This window comes from Drosophila ficusphila, unplaced genomic scaffold (assembly GCF_018152265.1).
Source record: "Drosophila ficusphila isolate 14025-0441.05 unplaced genomic scaffold, ASM1815226v1 contig_197, whole genome shotgun sequence".
In the NCBI taxonomy this organism is placed as follows: Eukaryota; Metazoa; Arthropoda; class Insecta; order Diptera; family Drosophilidae; genus Drosophila; species Drosophila ficusphila.
This window is the reverse complement of record NW_025064091.1, coordinates 7670867-7690186: the sequence shown is the minus strand read 5'-3', so window position 1 is coordinate 7690186 and position 19320 is coordinate 7670867. Positions and strand designations below refer to the sequence as shown.

The 19320-nt window shown below is 43.7% G+C and overlaps 3 protein-coding genes and 2 long non-coding RNA genes across 5 annotated transcripts; 2 read left to right on the top strand and 3 right to left on the bottom strand.

Moving 5' to 3' along the window:
• Positions 1–1340: 1340 nt before the first annotated feature.
• LOC108097943 (basic proline-rich protein) lies at positions 1341–6855 on the top strand. Its single transcript, XM_017200535.2, has 3 exons — positions 1341–2365; positions 2799–3300; positions 3832–6855. Exons 1-3 carry the CDS (start codon positions 1760–1762, stop codon positions 5475–5477), a joined length of 2754 nt encoding a protein of 917 aa, XP_017056024.1. The 5' UTR covers positions 1341–1759; the 3' UTR covers positions 5478–6855.
• A 586-nt stretch (positions 6856–7441) lies between these two features.
• LOC108097944 (GPI transamidase component PIG-T) lies at positions 7442–10201 on the bottom strand. Its single transcript, XM_017200536.2, has 2 exons — positions 9861–10201; positions 7442–9635 (listed from the first exon to the last, which is right to left on the bottom strand). Exons 1-2 carry the CDS (start codon positions 10036–10038, stop codon positions 7876–7878), a joined length of 1938 nt encoding a protein of 645 aa, XP_017056025.1. The 5' UTR covers positions 10039–10201; the 3' UTR covers positions 7442–7875.
• A 478-nt stretch (positions 10202–10679) lies between these two features.
• Positions 10680–12946, bottom strand: LOC108097947. Its single transcript, XM_017200541.2, is given in 5 exon segments — positions 10680–11200; positions 11285–11462; positions 12384–12534; positions 12537–12611; positions 12614–12946. Coding segments are annotated over 3 exon segments (351 nt in total). The 5' UTR covers positions 12833–12946; the 3' UTR covers positions 10680–11200; positions 11285–11462; positions 12384–12477.
• LOC108097948 lies at positions 11934–13877 on the top strand. Its single transcript, XR_001771812.2, has 3 exons — positions 11934–12133; positions 12955–13320; positions 13671–13877. It is a non-coding gene; the product is annotated as an uncharacterized LOC108097948 (long non-coding RNA).
• Positions 13878–13992: 115 nt separating this feature from the next.
• On the bottom strand, positions 13993–18028 carry LOC108097949. Its single transcript, XR_001771813.2, has 2 exons — positions 14563–18028; positions 13993–14421 (listed from the first exon to the last, which is right to left on the bottom strand). It is a non-coding gene; the product is annotated as an uncharacterized LOC108097949 (long non-coding RNA).
• Between the last annotated feature and the right edge of the window lie 1292 nt (positions 18029–19320).

Below are 19320 nucleotides of genomic sequence, written 5' to 3'. Positions count from 1 at the left end.
ATATTCAACAAAAAAAATAACGGTAATTTACAGTTACTCCAAATCATATAAATTTCAATCCAAAGGCAATCTTAACTGTGTTTTAAAAACTATTGGAAGCAATCAAATGTTTTTGACTACAAATTGAATGTGAACTTTCCTATTTTCTCGCAGTGCACACAGTCAACTCTTGCACTTATTCCACACCGAAATAACAGAAAAAAGTCATTTCATGTTCTACTCACATGCGCATAATCCGGCGAAAAGTTGCATTTTATTTAGTGCAGACAAGACATGACAACATATGTTGGCCTACTTCAAATTCGCATTAGACGACTTCAAACCGCCATAAACCAGAACCCATCTGGTTTTTTGGAACTGTTTCCAAAATCTGTGAAGCTACATAGGCCAAGCATTCTTATTGATGGCCAGAATCTGCCGGTTTTTAAAACAATTTTTATTATGTTTTGAAGATATATGTATTTATCAACATTTTTGTAAAGCATTCAAATTGGATTTAAAAGACACACAGTATTAATTTGTATAACTAATTTACAGATTAATGTGGGTACAATTGTAGAATGTTTTGACTGGTTGAAGTACGTCCAATATGTACAAACAGTTTGAGGAAGGAAATCCTTTTTAAAAACTGCATAGAAAAGGCATATCTTAAATTGTATAAATAAATTCCTAGGTACATCAAAAATATTGACTTCTTCCTATTGCTTCCAAATCAAGCTCGGCATATTTCATAGTGCTAAAATAAAAGTATTAAAGCTTTAGTCTTCATCAGTATGTCAAATGTATGTACTTACAATTGTGTCGAATATTTAAATTTTGTTTAATCCAAATCAAAATGTTTTGGTTTTTTCAACTATTGCACTAGCCATCCTGTTAAACAGCAGTGCTGTAAAACGCCAGATCTAGCTACAAAAAGCTGAAAATAGCTAAATTATAATCACTTACCAAAATAAAGGTTTTCTAATATGAACTAAGAAAGTATGTTTTTAAACTTACAAAACATAGCAGAAATAAGAAATTAAAAATATAAAAAACTTGCTTCTAAAGTGGCCAGTACTGCAAAACGTTTATTTGACACTGTTAAATGGGCAACCATGTTGATACCGGCTAGCACGTTTGAGTTTGAATGTCAACCCAGTATATTTTTATTAGAGCATTAATATTATTTGGTTTAAAATATAGAACTATTTAGCCTTTTAAGGTCCCAAAAAGTTCGCATTTCTCAAAGAAATCCAATCAACGGTTTAGTTTACATGTTAACAGGGTATGCCATGCAGCTGTTAACTAACTGATACGTACGTCACGCGCCGTCATACTCTGCTTGATCGTGCAGGCTGCCGATTAATCGGCCCGAGCCGCCCGTGTAATCGTTTTAAGCGTCGTTCCGTTCCTTGCAATTTGCAAAAAAAAAGTCTGGGAAAGTTAAGTAAAAATATGCCACTTCCGAGTGCCAACTTGTGAGGACCCCGTTGAGCAGATATTAATAAACGTAAAGCGAGTGGTTTTTCCACAGCCGGCGTGTTTCCGTTGGCCGCAAATCGGGAGAAAAAAAACATATTTTTTCCCCCTTGTGTACGTGTGTGTGTGTGCCGTGTGTCTCTCGTGCGTGTGCGTGTGTATTAGAGCGCGTGTGTGTATGTGAAGAAAACGCCGCACACTGCGAACATTTTCCTTTCCCCAACGGACGAGAATAACCGCTAAAATTGTGGAAAAACAGGAGAAAACCCCGAAGCGGAAGAAGAAGACTGCAGCCAGTAAAATGTCTGCAGTTTATTCGCCGCAACCGCCGCAGCAGCAGCAGCCGCAACAGCAGCAGCAACTGCAGCAGCAGCAGCAGCCTCCCCCGCCACAACAGCAACAACAGCAGCAGCAACAACAACCGCCACCGAATTCGGTGGCAAATCAACAGCCTCCAGGTTCTGGAGTTGGTCCCGGCGGAGGAGGAGGGGGCGGGGTAGGCGTAGGCGTAGGTGGTGGCAGCATCCTTCCCATGGGCATGCAACAGCAGCAGCAGCAGCAACAACAACAGCAGCGACCGCCGATGGGCGTGCCAGGATCACCGGGTAGCATCATCTCCGGCGGCGGAGGAATCGGTGGCGGCCTAATGGTCACACCACCGTCAACGCCACGCGGTGGCTCCAATCTGCAAGGCGGCGGTGGTGGTGGCGGTGTCCCGCCGCAGGTAAACTCCGCTCAAATCCAGAAGATGCTCGACGAGAACTGCGGCCTCATCCAGACGATCCAGGACTTCCAGAGCATGGGGAAGGCGCAGGAGTGCATGTCCTACCACGTCGCCCTGCACCGCAATCTGGTCTACCTCGCCCAGCTGGCCGATCCCGCCATGAACATCTCACAAATACTGCCGGTGGGTCAGCTATAATGGCTATACTTCCAGCTTACCAATGCAGTGTATATAAAATCCTCACTTTTCCCTGAAAATATGTTCAAACTTCAAGATACTTTCCTGTTTGTAGAACTTATATTTCGATGAAAATGAAATGTAGTCACTAAATTTAAAATAGTTCAGTGCTTAAATCTGGTGAATGACAATCATTCTTTATTTTGTTATTAGTTGTCTTATTTGTTTCATTGTTATTGACTAACAATTAACGTATATAATATAGTTTTTTTTAAGTTTTAACTGCTATTCAAAGGAAATATATAGAAGTTATATATATATGAAGTTATGAAATGTATTTCTTATGGTTTATTTTTTAAACTGGGAAACTATAGACTATTTTTTTGCCCACTTATGAACGTTTTTCGAACATTGAATAACCTATATTTTTCCCCTTCAGCCGCCACACATCCTCCAAACGCAGGCGATGCAGCAGGGCGGCCAGCAGACGCAGCCGACTGGACCGCACGGCATGCTCGGCGGTCCGCCGCAGCAGCAGCAGCCGGGGCAGGGTCCAGTGCCGGGACAACCGGGGCAGGGACCGCCGCAGATGGGGATGCAGCAGCACGGCGGCGATCCGCAGGGACCGCCGGTCCAGATGCCGCCCTACGGCGCCCAGCAGCAGCCGCAGCCACATCCCGGCCTGCCGCCGAACGCCCAACAGCAATCTCAGCAGCAGCAGCAGCAACAACAACAACAACAGCAGCAGGCTGCCGCAGCGGCAGCAGCAGCGGCGGCGGCCGCCGGACAGCAGCAGGGACCGCAGGTCAGCCAAGCGGGACCGCAGTCGCAGCAGCAACAGCATCCCGTCTACCGCAACGCCCAGGCGCAGGGACAACCGGGAGCGGGACAGGGACCTGGCCAGGCGGGCCAGTCCGTCATCAATCCGAATGCGGCGCCCAGTAAGTGTAATGTAGCCAACGAACCGATAGAAACAAACGAACTCGCAGCCGAGGAGTCCTTGTGGATGGACTATCTGTTGGCCGAGTTCGGCTCGGACTCCATGAAGTTCATCTAACTCAACCCCATGTGATATCGCTGATCCAAGTTCTTAAGTTCCTACTAACCAAGCTGGATCTCAAGATTAACCCTCCCGACTGATTGTTTCCACTTTGCGCTGTGAATTAGTTTCTGAACTTTTGATTTCCTAATATATTGCAACTATTAAAAATGTAACCGATGTGAAAAGCTTTGCGAAACCTTTCTTTTGAGTTACCCACAAAAATTAACACTAAATTTGAAGAATGCTCTAAACTGAGGTAAATTCGACAATGTTTATTATTTGAAGAGTAGATTTGTATAGAGAGAAATGCTTCTGTCTGAGTTCCACATAATTGTTGCCTAATTAGTTAGTTAGTAATTAGATAATTATGTGTGTTTCCTACAATTAAGAGCTCTCCTTTAAAGAATTTCAATTGCTTTCTTCCCCGCAGATCAACAGCGTCCGAACAATGGACCGCTGCCCGGACCGCAGAATCCGCAGCAGCAGCAACCGCAGCCGGGCGGCCAGCAGCCGCCGAATCAGCAGCAGCAGGGCGGTCCCGGCGGACCAGGACAGCCGGGAGCCGGCGGCCCAGGAGGAGTGCCACCGCCGCAGAGTCCGTACCGCGTGAGCTACCAGCAGCAGCAGCAGCAGCACGGCCACTATCCCGGATATCCGCCGCAGCCGCAGACGCAGTACCAGCCGCAGGGCGCCTATCCCTACGGACCGCCGACCCAGGGCTACGGCCCGCCGCCGCCCGGTCCACCGAACGCCGCCCAGGGTGGCTATCATCACGGTCCCGCCGGAGCGGCGGCCGGCGCCACCGGACACGGTGGCTATCAGCCGAATGCCGGCGCCGGGCAAATACCACCGCCGGGTGCCTATGCACCGCCGCCGGGCAGCCAGCAGGTGGTGCCGCCGGTGCCGGGACAGCAGCAACCGCCGCCGGGACCACCGCCGCCGGGCCAGATGTACGGACCGCCGCCGACGGGGGGACCGCAGCAACCGCCGCCGGGTCCGCCGCAAAGTCAATACGGACCGCCGCCGCCGCAGAACTCGGCGGGCGGACCGCCGCCCATGGGCTACGCCGGCTATCCGCCGAATCCCGGCCAGTACGGTCAGGCGGGAGCGGGCGGAGGACCACCGCCCGGTGGCTATGGACCGCCACCACCGCCCGCGGGCAGCGGTCAGAGTCCCTACCAAGCGTATCAGCAGCAGCAGCAGCAACAGGCGGCCGCCGGCGGAGGAGCGGGTGCACCGCCGGGCAGCAGCTATCCGGGTGGACCGCCCACCAGTGGGGCGGCACCACCGCCACCGCCGGGCGGGGCGTACAGCACCACGGCGCCGAGTCAGACGCCACCGCCGCAAGGACCCGGCGGAGCAGGCGGACCCGGCAATGCGAATCCCAACGGACCCAATGCCCAGCAATCGACGCCGCCGCCGCAGCAGCAGCAGCAGCAGGGAGGAGCCGGCAGTGGAGCGGGACCTGGACCGGGTGGACCTGGCCAGCAGTACGCCACAGGGCCGCCGCAGCAGCAGCAACAGCCGCCGCCGGGCGTGGTGGTTTCCGGTGTGGCGCCGCTGCCGACGCAAGTGCAGCCCACCTACTCGACGCCGGGCCAGTACAACCAGCAGCCCGGGGCACCGCCGCCTCCGAATCAACAGCAACAACAGCAGCAGCAACAACAGCAGCAGCAACAGCAACAGGCACCGCCAACGGCTGGCGGTTCGGCCGGCGGAGGAGGAGGAGCACCCAATGCCCAGGGACAGGGAAGCCAGCAGCAGCAGCAGCCGCCGCCGAACGGAGCCACGCCGCCAATGCCGCCGAATCAGTACCAGCCGGCGCCGGGAGCACCGCAGGGTCCGTATGGCGGACCGCCGCCACCGCAGGCGTACGGACCACCGCCGCCGGGTAGCGCCTATCCCGGCCACGCCTACCACCAGCCGCCCCAGGCCGGCGGCTATGCACAGTACCCGCCCACGCAGGGCTACCAGGGCTACAGGCCCGCCGGCGCACAGATGCCGCCGCCAGGAGCACCGCAGGGCCCGCCGCCCACCGGGGCATACGGCTACTACGGCCAGCAGCCGCCTCAATGAGGAAGGGACAGCCTATTACCGCCGCTGCCGCCGGGCTGTCTGCACAACAAGTAATCCCCGGACTCTGCGATTCACCGGCTGAAGTTGGAGTAGAGGGGATGGATTCACAGCCGGCGGTGGAGGATGTGCAGCGGAAGTAATAGATCACAAACTATAGACGAGGACGAAGGAGGAGCGGGAACGGGCAGAGACAAAATGAAGATGGAGTTATGGAGATAGGGAGTAAGAAGGGAGAAATCAGATTCAAATGAATCAGCAGGAGGAGGAGGACTACGATTAGGAGTAAGAATAGGAGCCGCAAAAGATGAACTAGGACTAGGATTACGATTAGGAGAAAGAGAGGCGTAAGCATAAGACTAAGGATAGCAGAAAGTAAGGGAGAAGAGGATGAGATGGAGGATTAAGGATGATAGTTCAGGGTTCACAAGTAGAGCGGCATTTCCTCGAATTTTTTGTAGAGCCGAGTTAAAGATGCAAGAGGATATACAAACCAGTTGGATAGGAAGCTCGAAAATCAGTGGATCAATGAATCCACACAGCAAAGTGAGCCGAAACATTCTAGATTGTAGAACACGAAGTGTAGTCCCCGCAAAGGGGAAGCGATGCATGTAGGTTTTAGGTAAGCAGATGAGAATGCGCAAGCGAACAAGGAACCGTGTCCTGGGCCCCAAGGGAAACCCTGCAAAGTGGATGGGTCGATTTCTTAGGATCACAAGACCACAAAAACCAACTACAAATTGCAAAATGCAAACTAAATGCCCGGGTTCGGGGATCAAAGTGTCACTTTCCATGTAATTTAAAGCGCTGAAAGCGAATCCCAAACAAAACGTACTTTCTGTTTTTTGATCCGTCATAGGATAAACATATTTATTATCAAATCCCGACACTTTTGGCTTTGGGCTGTGTGATCTGAAAACAATTATGCGAATGATATGAATGAATGGTCCATAGGTTACGCCAGCTAACTAGGACTCTTCGAGTTGCTTAATATCTCTAGCAGTCGACCCATCCTATTACACATATATTTAATTCTCTCTCTTAAGTAGGTTCCGCTCCTCTTTAAAAACGATTTACCCATAGATATATATATATGCTAAATTGTAAGGGAAATGACGATCGAGCAGCAGAATAGTGCATGTTTTAACATAAATAACCCCCAACTATTTAAACAATTTTTTTTATATTTTTGTAGATGTCTGTTTTTAAAGTTCGTCCATTTTTTGTGTGTAGCAATTTTACAATTTTTTATTATCCTTGGTCCCCCATTTTTGCATTGAAGGATTGTAATTTTTAAAGCCCACATATATTTATACGATAAGCCTACATTTACTATTTAAAGTAAAACGAAAACCAATAAATAGCAAGCGGAAATCATAAATAAACCATCAATTTAAAATAATACGAGAAACAAGAATGTTCTAAAATGGAAAACTAAGCAGAGCGAGCGCATGGGAAATTTTCTTTATACAGATCGAAAAACAATATTGCCAATATTCCGATAAAGAAAACCTTGAATATTATTATTAACTCGGAACTATTTGATATGTAAACTGAAGAACTTAATTAGTAGGTACTGTTAACAAATTATTACAAATATTTGCCTGCACTCTAGAGTTCCAAATTGATATCTAAATTATTTATTGAATAAAGAAGTAAATTAAGGTTAGTTAAAATGTAAACCTAAGGGAAATTATTTTGGAAAACCAATAAAATAAAAAAACCCCTAGCGATGTAAAATTGAAATATGTAGGCACTTCCGAAAGTTCCAATAGAAATACAAAAGTTTTCTTGCTCTAATTGAGAGCCCGGCTATTTCTGCGCTGCTCTAATCCGATCTGATATAATCTGATTCGATATACTGATTACTTCACGATCCACATCGAGACTACATCTAGATATATGTACATCAAAATGCATTTAGAAATTTCTATTTTCCAAATGCAAAATAAAACATACAAACAAAATTGAAAAAGTTATAGAAAAACCTGTGTTTTTATTGATCTTGGTTTTTGTTAATGTATCGGCTTTACATTTTGAATTGTTATAATTTACTTTTCAGAAGAATATTTGATATGAGTTGATAGTTTTTATTTGTATAAATTATAGGTCTTTTAAATTGTAAACATTGCATACTTTATCTTTAGTTTTAAATATGTATCCTAACAGACTTTATCTTACACACTTATTTTTGGTTTCTTTTTTTTTTTGTAACTTGGAATATATCAGTTATTTTGATCGGTTTCGAAATTAAAAATACTTTTGTGTCCCTAAATATTTTTACAAATGCAATCCCATTTATCCCTTTGCGTTTTTTAAAATCTCAATGCTTTTGTGATTAACTTTATTGGAATTTTAAAGGTGTAGTATAAGTGGGAGCTTATCACGACTCCCTAAGCTGCTAGTCCTGCTCCTCCTCGTCGTCGTCCTCGTCGAGATCCTCCAGCAGAGGCTGATCCCCGGAAGGTCCAACCGCCGATCTCGCCGCTCTCGAGGCTCCAAATCCCGATGCTGTCGCCGCTGCTGGCGATGCCAATGTCTCCTCCACTGTGGAATTAGCTTCCTTGGCCACGGCATCTGCTTCGTCTCCGCCCGCCTTGCTGCGTCGGAAGATCTTGTTGAAGATCTTCTTCAGGAAGTTCTTGGGCGCCGACGTCTGCCTGCCCACAATGATCATCTTGGTGGCCACACTGTGGATGGGCCCGAAGGCCAAGGCAACCACGGTGCAGGCCAAGCAGATGACATTGTAGGGCATGCTGAAGTCGGGCGTGGGCAGCGACACAATCAGCGCCTCCGTGTGCAAGCTGAGCACATAGCTGGGACGCGTCGCGTTGAACGAATGCTCGAAGAGATGCCCCTCCGGCGGCAAGGCCGAGTAGTTCCTGCCCATCGGCAGCTGGCTGGAGACGATCGCCGCGCCAATGTAGTGGCCGTGATTCGCGTCCGGCGGATACTCGAGCCACTTGAGCAGCAGGTAATCCACATCGATGGTGATCAGGGCGGACGTCTGGCCGGGCAGCACGAAGCCGATTTCCAAGTGCGAGGGCAGCTCCCTCTGCTTGCCCGGCGTGTAGTGCAGCAGCTTGAACGGCAATCGCTGGCGTCCGTATTCGTTCAGGCGCTGCGGCTTCCTGCGAATGGCGAGCGTGTGGAGGTAGGCGTGGACATACCACGGTATCACCTCCTGCACCATTATGGGCAGCGGGTCGTAGTGCGAGTTGGTGACCTCCGTGGCAATCCTGCCCCGTTCCTGGCCATGTCCCAGCAGGTATCGGTGTACGATCACCGGTGGAAGTGCCGGCTTCACCGCATTGCGTCGACGGTTCTCGCTCTTCGGCGACAGCCAGGCCACATTGAAGAGCCGTTCGCCGGCGTCCTTGAACTGCTCGTGCATGTCGTAGACGGAGTAGACCACGGTGTGACCGCCACGAGTGCTCGTCACCTCGTGCATGGGCGCCGGCACCAGTTGGAAGCGCTCGCCCTGCTCGTTACGCTGCACGTAGATCTTGGAACTCTCGGCCAGCTCACAGAAGCCATTCAATCCCATGCCAAACAAGCGGCGCAGCGAGAAGTCGTTGTTGCTCAGCTCGAACAGCCGCAGATCGTAGACCAAATTGGCCGTTTGCGTCAGCTCCACAATGCAGTTGTCCTCTTCGTGATCCTCGCAGAGCACACGAACCTTCAAGCCCAGCGAATGGTACTTGGTGTTGTGCACATGGCCGGAGTTCAGCAGCGAGGCGAATCCAGAGGCACTGCCGCAGGGCAGCAGTTTCTTCCAGGGCGTCAGATTCTCCGTGCAGACAATCTCGCGCGGAAGTGTAGCGTATCTGACGAATTTCTGCCTATTGGCGGGCATAAATTGTGGACGGATCAGATGCCGCGGTGCAATACTGTTCGTATTGTCAACGAAATTCAGGGAGGCACACAGAACGCCGGAGAAAACATTGGCCAACTCCCGCCACTGGCGATCCACCTCGGTGTCGGTCAGATTCGTGCCGCTGAACCACGCCCACATCTCCGCACCGCTGGTCGCCTCCACGGTGGGATAGCCCCATGTCTCGTAGCGCCACAGTCCCTGCGTCAGACCAATGTGCAGCTCCTTCACCGCAAACTGCTGCAGCAATTCGGCAATCACTCGGGGCGTCAGTTGGGTGTGGTAAACTGGAGCAAGAACCGATGGAAAATTAGTTAATGTGAGCATTATGCCACTTGTAATCGGTTAAAAATGTGGCTAGCAGTTTAGAGAAGAATCTTAAATTGTGGGTCACCCTATATAAATATGCCCAAAACCATTGAGTTTGCTTTATCGAGTAGTTATATTCTTGAAGTTCCCGGAAATCTTGGGTAATCCGCGCCCTATGGGATGGGTTCCCCAGCTATACTCACGATTATCCTTTTCCCCGTAATGCCAGCGCGTGGTGAACTGGAAGTAGGTGTTGACATGGTCGCCAGACAGAGGACGAACCACCAGTTCCTCGTGGAATCGCTCGTCATCCCTTCCCAATGGAGAACCGGCATTAAGTGCGACCAGCAGCAACAAACAAACGAACGCCTCCGAAAACATTCTGATCCATCTATTCAGTCTTCTGCGCCTCGAATTCCTTTCGGTGACACTGTTTTTGCCGGCCTGTGTGTAATATTTAAGTAATAATACTGTTTTTATTGTATTATTAACAAAAATACGGGCAGCAGAGGGACCGTATCACGGCCGTTCAAATATATCAATACATTTATGAAATATACTAGATACTAGCAAAAATGAAATACTGGGTAGGTGTGGGACCTTGCTAGCCATACTCGCTAACAACACTGGGCCGTTAAATTCAGTGCTGAAAAAATCCCCACTTATGGATAACAGTTTTTCCATTTTCAAACTGTCATTTTTAATCAAAACTAAGCAGCTTGATCGAGGTAGTTTTCCAGCTATTTGTAAGCGAAAAAATGGGACTTCATTTAGATTTTGTCAGTCAAGCAAATCAGTTCGTTCCAAAAGTATTCTTAATGAAATAAATTAAACAAAACTCACGCAGTGATTAAGGAACACCTTAGATTATCCAAACAAGGTAACATTCTCGCGGCACAAGTCAAGCAAGAAATCCTCGTTCTTGGAAAGAAGAGGTATTTATACACATTTATTGCAAGTTAGAGCACTTTAAAAAGTTTGCTTTGTTGTCAAAACGCCGCTTCCTTAAAAACCATGTTTTATTGATGTAATCTTCATATCACAGATAAATTTATTATGTTTGTATTATTTTAATGTACAAAATAATTTACTTAGATTTATTTTATTGTGTGTTCAGTCTAAGCGCATACATCTTTTTCTCAATTGGAATATTCGGAATTTATCCTGAGATACCTTAAATTATTATTTTAAATTAATAGGATACATTTAGCATGAACCTATGAGTAAATTCTTATTCTGTATGTGGATTAAAATAGTCCAACAGCTAATTATACATTCAGTAATTCTTCCTGGCATCCGCTACTCATATTTATCAGCTATGGAATTTTGGTTGTACTTCTTAGAAGTTATCGGCACTGTTCCTCTATAATTCTATCTGTTACTCCAACTAATATTCTCTTTCTTGACCTGGGTCCGACAATTAAACATTACTGACTCCTTTTTAATGCTCTATCCCCGGATTTTCAGTTTGCCGTACTCCTTTCTCTTGCGTTGCAAATATAGTTTGAAATTTCAATTGCATCTCCCTCTTGAATGTACATATCTGTAACAAGAATGGTAAGATTAACATAATCAAGGAAGATTCTTTTTCCTCATAAAGGAAGAAACTTTGGTTTTGTGCACTTACTCGTTGAATATTTGTTTTAAATAAGTTTTTTCTGTCGGTAAGCTTGCATCTGTTTTCGATTTCTTCGATAGCATTGATTTTCTTTAACTGCAGATCTTGTGGAACATGGTTATAATGAATATGATCTCCACAAGAGAAGGTGCGAGTTTCGTCCTTAGTAGTCAGCTGCTGAGAAAACCTGAAGTTTAAAGAACCATATATGCATTAAAGGGCCGCTAAGCTGTTCTTATTTTAATAGGGGTTTAAACCTGCGCCGCACCTTATTTTGGTATTTATGGATAACATTTCAACAACATCCTTAGTTTCTCCAATAAAAAATTTAATTTTCATGAGAATTTTCTGAACTATTCTAATCGGAATTATCCCTTCGATTAAAGTTAAATTCTCACGTTTAATTAAGAAGAAGACACAGCTGTTTCATAAAGTAGGTTTGGGTCCGTGAAAAAATTAGTTCTGGTATTTTTGCGGTGCATTTTATTTTTGAAAATCGATGAGTTTTAACTATGCTCTTGTAATAATTATTATAAATAACTGTAAAGCATCACGGTTTTAAGTTCCTGTGAACTTGTTTATTGTTTAAAACAACTATAAAACACTGAAATTAGGTGGACGCTCTACCCGAATTCTTCACCATGGTTTTTACATACGGCCAGTGGTATTTCTCGCGGCATTTCCATCGACGCGTTACGGCATATTTAGCACGTGTCGTCCCGGGCATATTATTGCGACGCACCACGGTCACTCTGCTCAAAGTGAAACGGCCAAACGAAGAAGACGTATCGTATCGTATCGTGTGTGCTCAGACTTGTGCTCTCAGAATTTATTTTTGGTCATCAACATTCACCTCTGGTACCGATACTGCCCACTTAATATTCAATAATTATGCAGCCTACGAAACGCAACGCAAAACCCACAAAATATTTATGTTTTGGAGCAAGCAAGTTCTTCAGCGAGCCAAAATAAATGAAATGCAACCGCCGCACACCATGATATGCAGATTAATTTAAACAAAAAACGAAAAGTCGAAATTGCGGGGGGGGTTCTATAATATTTGTCACATTTTTCATAACTTTTATCCTGTTGAGTTTTTTTTTTTTACCTCTTGTTAAATATATATATATATATATATACATGCACATGAAAATTCGCGGAAAGCAGACACACAACAAAAACAACAAGAAGAAGAACAACAACTACAACGAACTGGGAACGACGTCGAAGGAAAGATTTTTACTCGCGTCGCGGTATACTCTTCAACTGTTTTTGAACTTTTATTGCGTGTTTGCTGCTGCGACAAAACTCGCGCGGCGCCACAAAAGCGAACAGAAGGAAGGCGAAAAACGTGTGTGTGGCGGAGAGCATGCGCTCTCTCGCTCGTATATGTACAATGCCGTCATGCGAGTGTATATATATATGTGTGTGTGTGTGCGTTCGGTGTGCGGTTGTGTCGTTGTTGCTGTTGCGATGGCTCAGTTTGCGGCGCCCGTTTCGCTCCCGTTTATCGCGACTCACACACTGAAATGGAAGGCGGGCGACAAGCTCTGCCATTGCCAATGCCACAGTGTGCCGTTTTTCGCCGCGATTCGCTCTCGCCGCGCTTTTGGTTTCCCTTCGCCGCGAGCCGTCTAGCTTGCTTGCTCCAATTTAATAGCCCTTTATTAATTTCCCAGTTTAGAGTACAACAGCAACAAAACAAGCGAATAACAAGCAAATACGTTCAACAAAAACTGTGTAAAATCGTTTATAAAACTAAAATCATAAAAGCAAGCACCACAAAGCAGCAGAGAGAGCAGCGAAAAGTTAACAGCGAATTCAGCGGCTGAAGCAGAGCAGCGGAGCGCAAGTGCAAGCAAGACGGCAGCAGAGCTCCGCTGCAAGGCAACGGGAAAGAAAGGGACAGCGCAGCAACAGAGAGTGAACAAAAGAGAGAGAGAGTAGCAGCAGCTGAATCGTCGGCGACAGCCGCAAAGCCACAAAAGCGAGTGTGCTCGTGAGAGGGGGACAGAACGAGCAACGCGACGTCAAACTGCAAAAAGGTGATATTTTTTTTATTTCATTCTTATTACTTTTTTATTTTTCTTTTTTACCCCCTTCGATTTTCGTTTTAGTTGTATTTTGTGGTATTTTATAGTTAAAACAAATTGTACGCCTATTTAAGTTTAAGAGAACATCGTAAAAGCCAAAAGGCTAAAGCAAATAATGTAACTTATTCTCTTTCTCTCTCTCGCACACTTCCTCTAGCTCTCTCGCTCCTATTTCATAACTCGTTTTGCATATAAGTATTTCTAATTCATTCCATTTACTGTTTGTTTCTTCAAGAACACATGTTTTATGTTTGTTCTCGTTTAAACTTTAAATCATTACAATTACGAATTTCGATTTGCAGCTTTGTGGCTCACTTTCATTCCGCAATGAAAAATTGAGAGGGAGAGAGAGAGAGGAGAGAGTGACCACTTTACAGTAACGAGGGCTGATAATAACATTTCAGCAGTGCCTATAAAAAAACCAATAAACATTAACCAAAAAATAGAGACTTGCTAAAAACCAAACAACAATGTCTGCATTTTTCAATACTTTAGAGTGTGTTTCGTGGGTGGGTTGACTTTTCGCGGGGCTGCTGCTTCTTCCCCTTGTTATTTTCCATGTTTTGCTGCCGAGATACACAAAAAAAACACATGCCTAGCTGAAAAAGTATATCATGCTAAGAGTTGTTTACAAGCATTGGTGATGTTTATTCAGAAGAGCTTCGTGATCAGTTTCTTCCCGTGGGCAGCGTGGACACATTTAAAAATGTTTCTGTGGCTAGTCCACGGTTTCGCTCTTTCAAGCCCCAACATCGGGAATGATAGCCTGCGGTAAAATCTTATCCTTTGTCCATTGCATTTCGTCTTCCAACACTCAATGTTAGCACGCTGTTCGAAAACGTTAACAGCGGCGAAGAGCAACAAAGACAGCCAGCGAGACAAGGAGAGAGGGAGAGTCAGCGGATGCGCTTGCCAGCAATCGGTGAAATACTTTTTTGACAAATCCCGCTACTTCGGTCCGCGCTGGCGGCAGACTGAACCGCGTTGTCAAACACATGGTAGAATAAGCACAGAGTGGGAGTCTCGTCGGGAACGTCAGTCCCCTAACAATCACTAAAATGAGTGTGAGTGAAAGGGTGTTTTGCAATAAGTGGAAAAGAAACAGCGATAGAGTGTGTCGTCTAACCCCTATGCGGTGCATGGCCTGTTATATTACAATAAAAGAGAGAGCCACCCGACTGTTAAGGGACTCACCGAACGATTTGGGAGCCGACGTTCAAAACTTCAACGAACCTCGCTCCGCGGCCGAAATCGACGCTCTCCAATGCTAAACTAGCGGGGCGATTTAAATTCGCCGCGCTCACTTGTCGCTTTGTCGCTGGCAGCTCTCTCGGCTCGCACACTCTCGGGAATATTTTCAACGATTTTCCTGCGAAAAGAAGTTTCTAGAAGAGTTGTAGTTGCAGTCGCTCGTGGGTTCAGATTGTATTTTGTAAATTTAAGTCCATTAGACTTTCTTCCTTTTATTTTCTTATTTATAAAATTGGGGTTTAAACAGTGGTACCTTTAGTTTTCCTACAAAGTTAGCCTTTTTATATAAACATTCTCTTAGTTTAGCTGTCAGAAAATTAGGTATTCGAGGGGCTTTGTAAGGTTGACTTACGCTTTGATGCGTTAGACCTCGAAAATAGTTCCTATTTTCATATTTCTCAGTAATATTGATTCATACATAGTTTTTGGTTATTACAAAACTTGGGTCAGTTCGTTGCTCACAGACTTAAATATTATGTTGATATCGTTTTTTCTTCCCCCACAATTTGTAGTTATTTGTTGGTCTTTACATGTTTGAGGAGTTAAAATGAATCTATTTTTCAAAGCTCAATTTGTTTCCGTTTCAATATGCTACCTCACCCTCACGTTTGTGAGCTTTTGGTGTGTGGTTGTATATAAAAGTTTAACGCTTGTGTCAATTTTCCTAGTGATGTAATAGATTTTTTTTTTAGGTGCGGCTTCTTTTTCCGCCTTCGTTCGCTCGGCCATATTCCACACTTTTTCATGCTCTTCTTTATTTTTTTAGTTTGCCAACGAGGTCAGACTTGTACACACATATGCAGGCGCATTATGAGCGCACATGTACATACAACCCTAAATAAATCGCAGTTTGCAGTTCTGCTACCTCGCGTCCCTCTCTTGTTATCCGCTTCGTTCATGCCCTACCTGTCAACGATCGGTGTTTTTGTTACTGTTAAATGCATCTGTTACGCTTCACACACACCCTCCTTTAAAATGTTACTTCCGGCTTGATCTCTCTCCCTTCTGTCCTCCCTCTCTCTATTCTCTTCTTTACTCTCTGCATAAATCAGATGCCCGCATTTTGTTGTTATCGCTAAATTCATGTAGTATGTGTATTTGTGTAGATTTGGATGTATCTGTTTGTAGTACTATTACTAAGCCTTGTTTTCACTTCACGCCCTTTTTATTAAATTATCTGAAGAATGTGCGGCGACTCGGAGATTTAAGTAACGTTACCCTTCTTGCAGAAAGTAAATCACTACACATGATATGTATATGCACGTATGTATGTATGTATGTATGTATAATCATTTTGGCATTTGCATATAATTTTGAGTCAGCAAAAAAATTAACCAAACATATTCCTAGATCTTGAGATATCCAACTCAAACATATGTAATACACACACATGTACAAACATATACATATTTTTTTTTTTTGTCAGTTTGGCTATATCCTAAAGGTTGACAAGATTTGCGTCCTAAGCTAAAAACTTTACAGATAACTTCGCAGTATATACAAATATAAAACCTTCTGCATATTACTACATATTTTTCTTGTCTGAGTTCGCATTTTTCAAAAAGTAGAGCAGAAAACATAGCTTCCCCACCTTATTCCGCACGATTGCAATACGCAAATGATTGATGTAACTTTGTTAGTGCTCGCTTCCTTTGTCTTTAAATTAAGCCCATTAAAATTAATTAAGATATTGACCCAGTTCGCTGCTAGGCGTCGGAAAAGCGCCGACAAAATTACAACAACAAAATTGGTTCAAGTGTCTGACATTTTTACATTGAAACAAGCCACATGACGTCATTTAAATGAGCTTTTGTTTGTTTTGCTTCTGTTTCTATTCTTGAAAAATTACTATGATAGTTATTGCCATTGATTGCAGAAATACAAATTTTCTTTTTGAAATGAAGCGGTTAAAATGTGAAACAATATATAAAATAGCTATTTGATAAATAAATTCTACTACAGTGTGTCTTCACTTTTCATATAATTTCTCAGAGAAAATAACAAGGGAGGGAATTTAATAACATTTTAAAGCTTTAGTGATAAGGCAATAGGCCACCAGCAAATTCTTGCTTGATAATTGATTTTAAACCATTTGTTTATTTTGGTTAAAAATATTTACATTCTTTTATTTTCTTCCACGCTCTCTTGTTATTCAGTCTTGTTCTCTTTCTCTCCTCTCTCTCTCTCTCTCTGTAACTATGAGAGCAACTCAATTTGGATTTTTTTTCTCTTCTTTCATTACTCATCATCAACCTGTTGTTATTGTTGCTTCTTTTCGTGGGCATTTAAAATGAGCAGCAAAACCAAAATAAAAACTTAAAAAAAAAAATACGCAACGGTAAATCCAACTTGTTTGCGGCGTGTGAGCGAGATGGCGATTGTCTACTGTAAAAGATTAGAGCCAACTATGAAAACGAAGCTTAAAAAGCAAACACACCAAAAATGAAATGACAGGCCCAGTGATGGGATCAACGCGAAAAAATTTAATAAAACAAACACTTTTTTATTAAAACTATATTATATTACCACAATGTTCTGTTTTAATAAAAAAAATATTTTCTTATCTTTCTATGTTAGTTAGGGCTTACTGTGCGAACACAACCTTGTTTTTGCCGCTATTCGTTTTATTTTCTTCTCAATGATTTTTTACCCATTTCGCATACATTCCAAAACAAACAATATAAATTCATTGATTTCGACTTTTACTTTCCATCGCATAACTGTAAATGCGTCTTCGTTTTGGTCGCTTTCTTTGTGCCGTCTTTTTTCAAAGCAGAACACAAAAGAGAACCGAAATCTTCGACAGAGAGAGAAATTAAGTGTGTCATGCGTTTTATTCAATGCGGCCTCTTTTCAAAGATAAGTGCGTACACTTATAATTTCTTAATTTTGGTCAATATTTTATGTTAGCCAAAAAGCCAACATTTAAAACAACTTCAAATACACTTACTTAAATTGAATAAAACGTAAAAAGTTGAATCGGTAGAACATGTGTACGTACGCATAAAAAATTATTAAAAACAAAATTACTAGGCACAGTTAGGGGCTTACTGTTTTTCTTAAAGAGTCGACGTTGTAATTGGACTGATAAACCCACTTCTCCATAACACGGTATAATAGAGAAACTCATTGCCAAGGAGTCCATTTTTATTATATTTTTGTTATTTGTTCGAACACACGCATTGTGGTTACAGCGAGTTAGCAGTTTGAGCCAAAACGCAATCAATTAGCACATGGTTTATGCCAACAGCAATGCCATTTCAACGCCAATGCGAACATACACATAAACATACATGCGTACACACATATGTATTTCAAAAATGTTCACGTATGTATGTACATACATTCATACGTAGCTACGTACATGCATATGTACATATACATACATATTTGCGTTTTATACTTCGAACAACGAGCAAGACCCAAGGTCAGCGATAAAAGCTAATTTCCGTCTGACTTTTTATCCTGTCTCGCCAGACCGTAATCCCACCCTCCGCCCCTCAACAAATCCCTGAGCATACGCCCCCAACTTGGGCCTCTTGAACTTTGGCTTTAGGTGGGAGTATTGATTTCGTTATCCTTCTTTAGGTGTTGTTTCAATAGCACGTCCAAACTACATATGTATGTATGTATGTATGTACATACATATCTCAATATAGGTTGGTTATTAAAGATATTAGAAATATACATATGTAATTTAAGAAATTGTGAAAACGATAATCTCGTTATTTTACAGGTCCTTAACTTTTTAAGGGACGTGTATACAAACTTACGTAAATACATACACACATATGTATATATGGGCATTGCCCTTGTTTGGGGCCTTGAAGTTGTCCTGTCGCCGATTCTTCATTTTTTCTCCACCAAATAACGGTTTATCATAACAAATCGACAGCTGTCTCTGTCTGCATCCCATAGTTCTTTTTTTATTTTCATTATTTTTTTTTTGGAGGAGATGTCAACGACTTGTTTTTGTTCCTTGGAGTCGTTTTCTTCTTGGCTTCTGTCTTTCTTAGAAGAAGTGGTTAAAACGTAATGTGGAGAGAGGGTAGCGAAGATATACCAGTTCAATGACTTGAGGGCGAGACAGCGACCCAAAATTTTTGGGGTTGTCTTTTAAATTGGTATATTGTTGTTACGTTTTTTCCTATGGTACATTCTTGAATTGCTACGGACATTCAAGGGTATGCAATGTGGAGCATTTTGTGGATTTCTCAACACTTGCACGTACTTTTAAGGAATTAAAAGTATAATTTTTTTTATCATGTTCTACAAATATTGAGTCATACGTTGTCGACCAAGTGCACTGAACAATTTATGTATTCATGCAGTTTAGCACACAAAAGTATGCATATACATATGTACATATGTATGTATGTATATTGCTGATATGTGCAATTGTGTTCGTGTGTGCCTGGGCCTGGGGTGTTTGTTTTTCTATCTTGTTAATGGGATTTTTGTAGAGCTCGTTGATTTCTCGTGCACGCAGCATTTCCGCTCTCCGGGTCTTTAAATGTACATACATACATATGTATGTATTTCTTTGACCCAGGCAATTGTCAACCCATTTTGTAGCTCCCCTCTGATTTTCAAATACAGCAACACCAGTGGTCGCAAATTTAGCGCAGTAACGTAAACTAAATTTAAAACAAAACTGAAATGAAAAGCGTTCCATGAAAATGTACGAAAACCTAAAAAAAA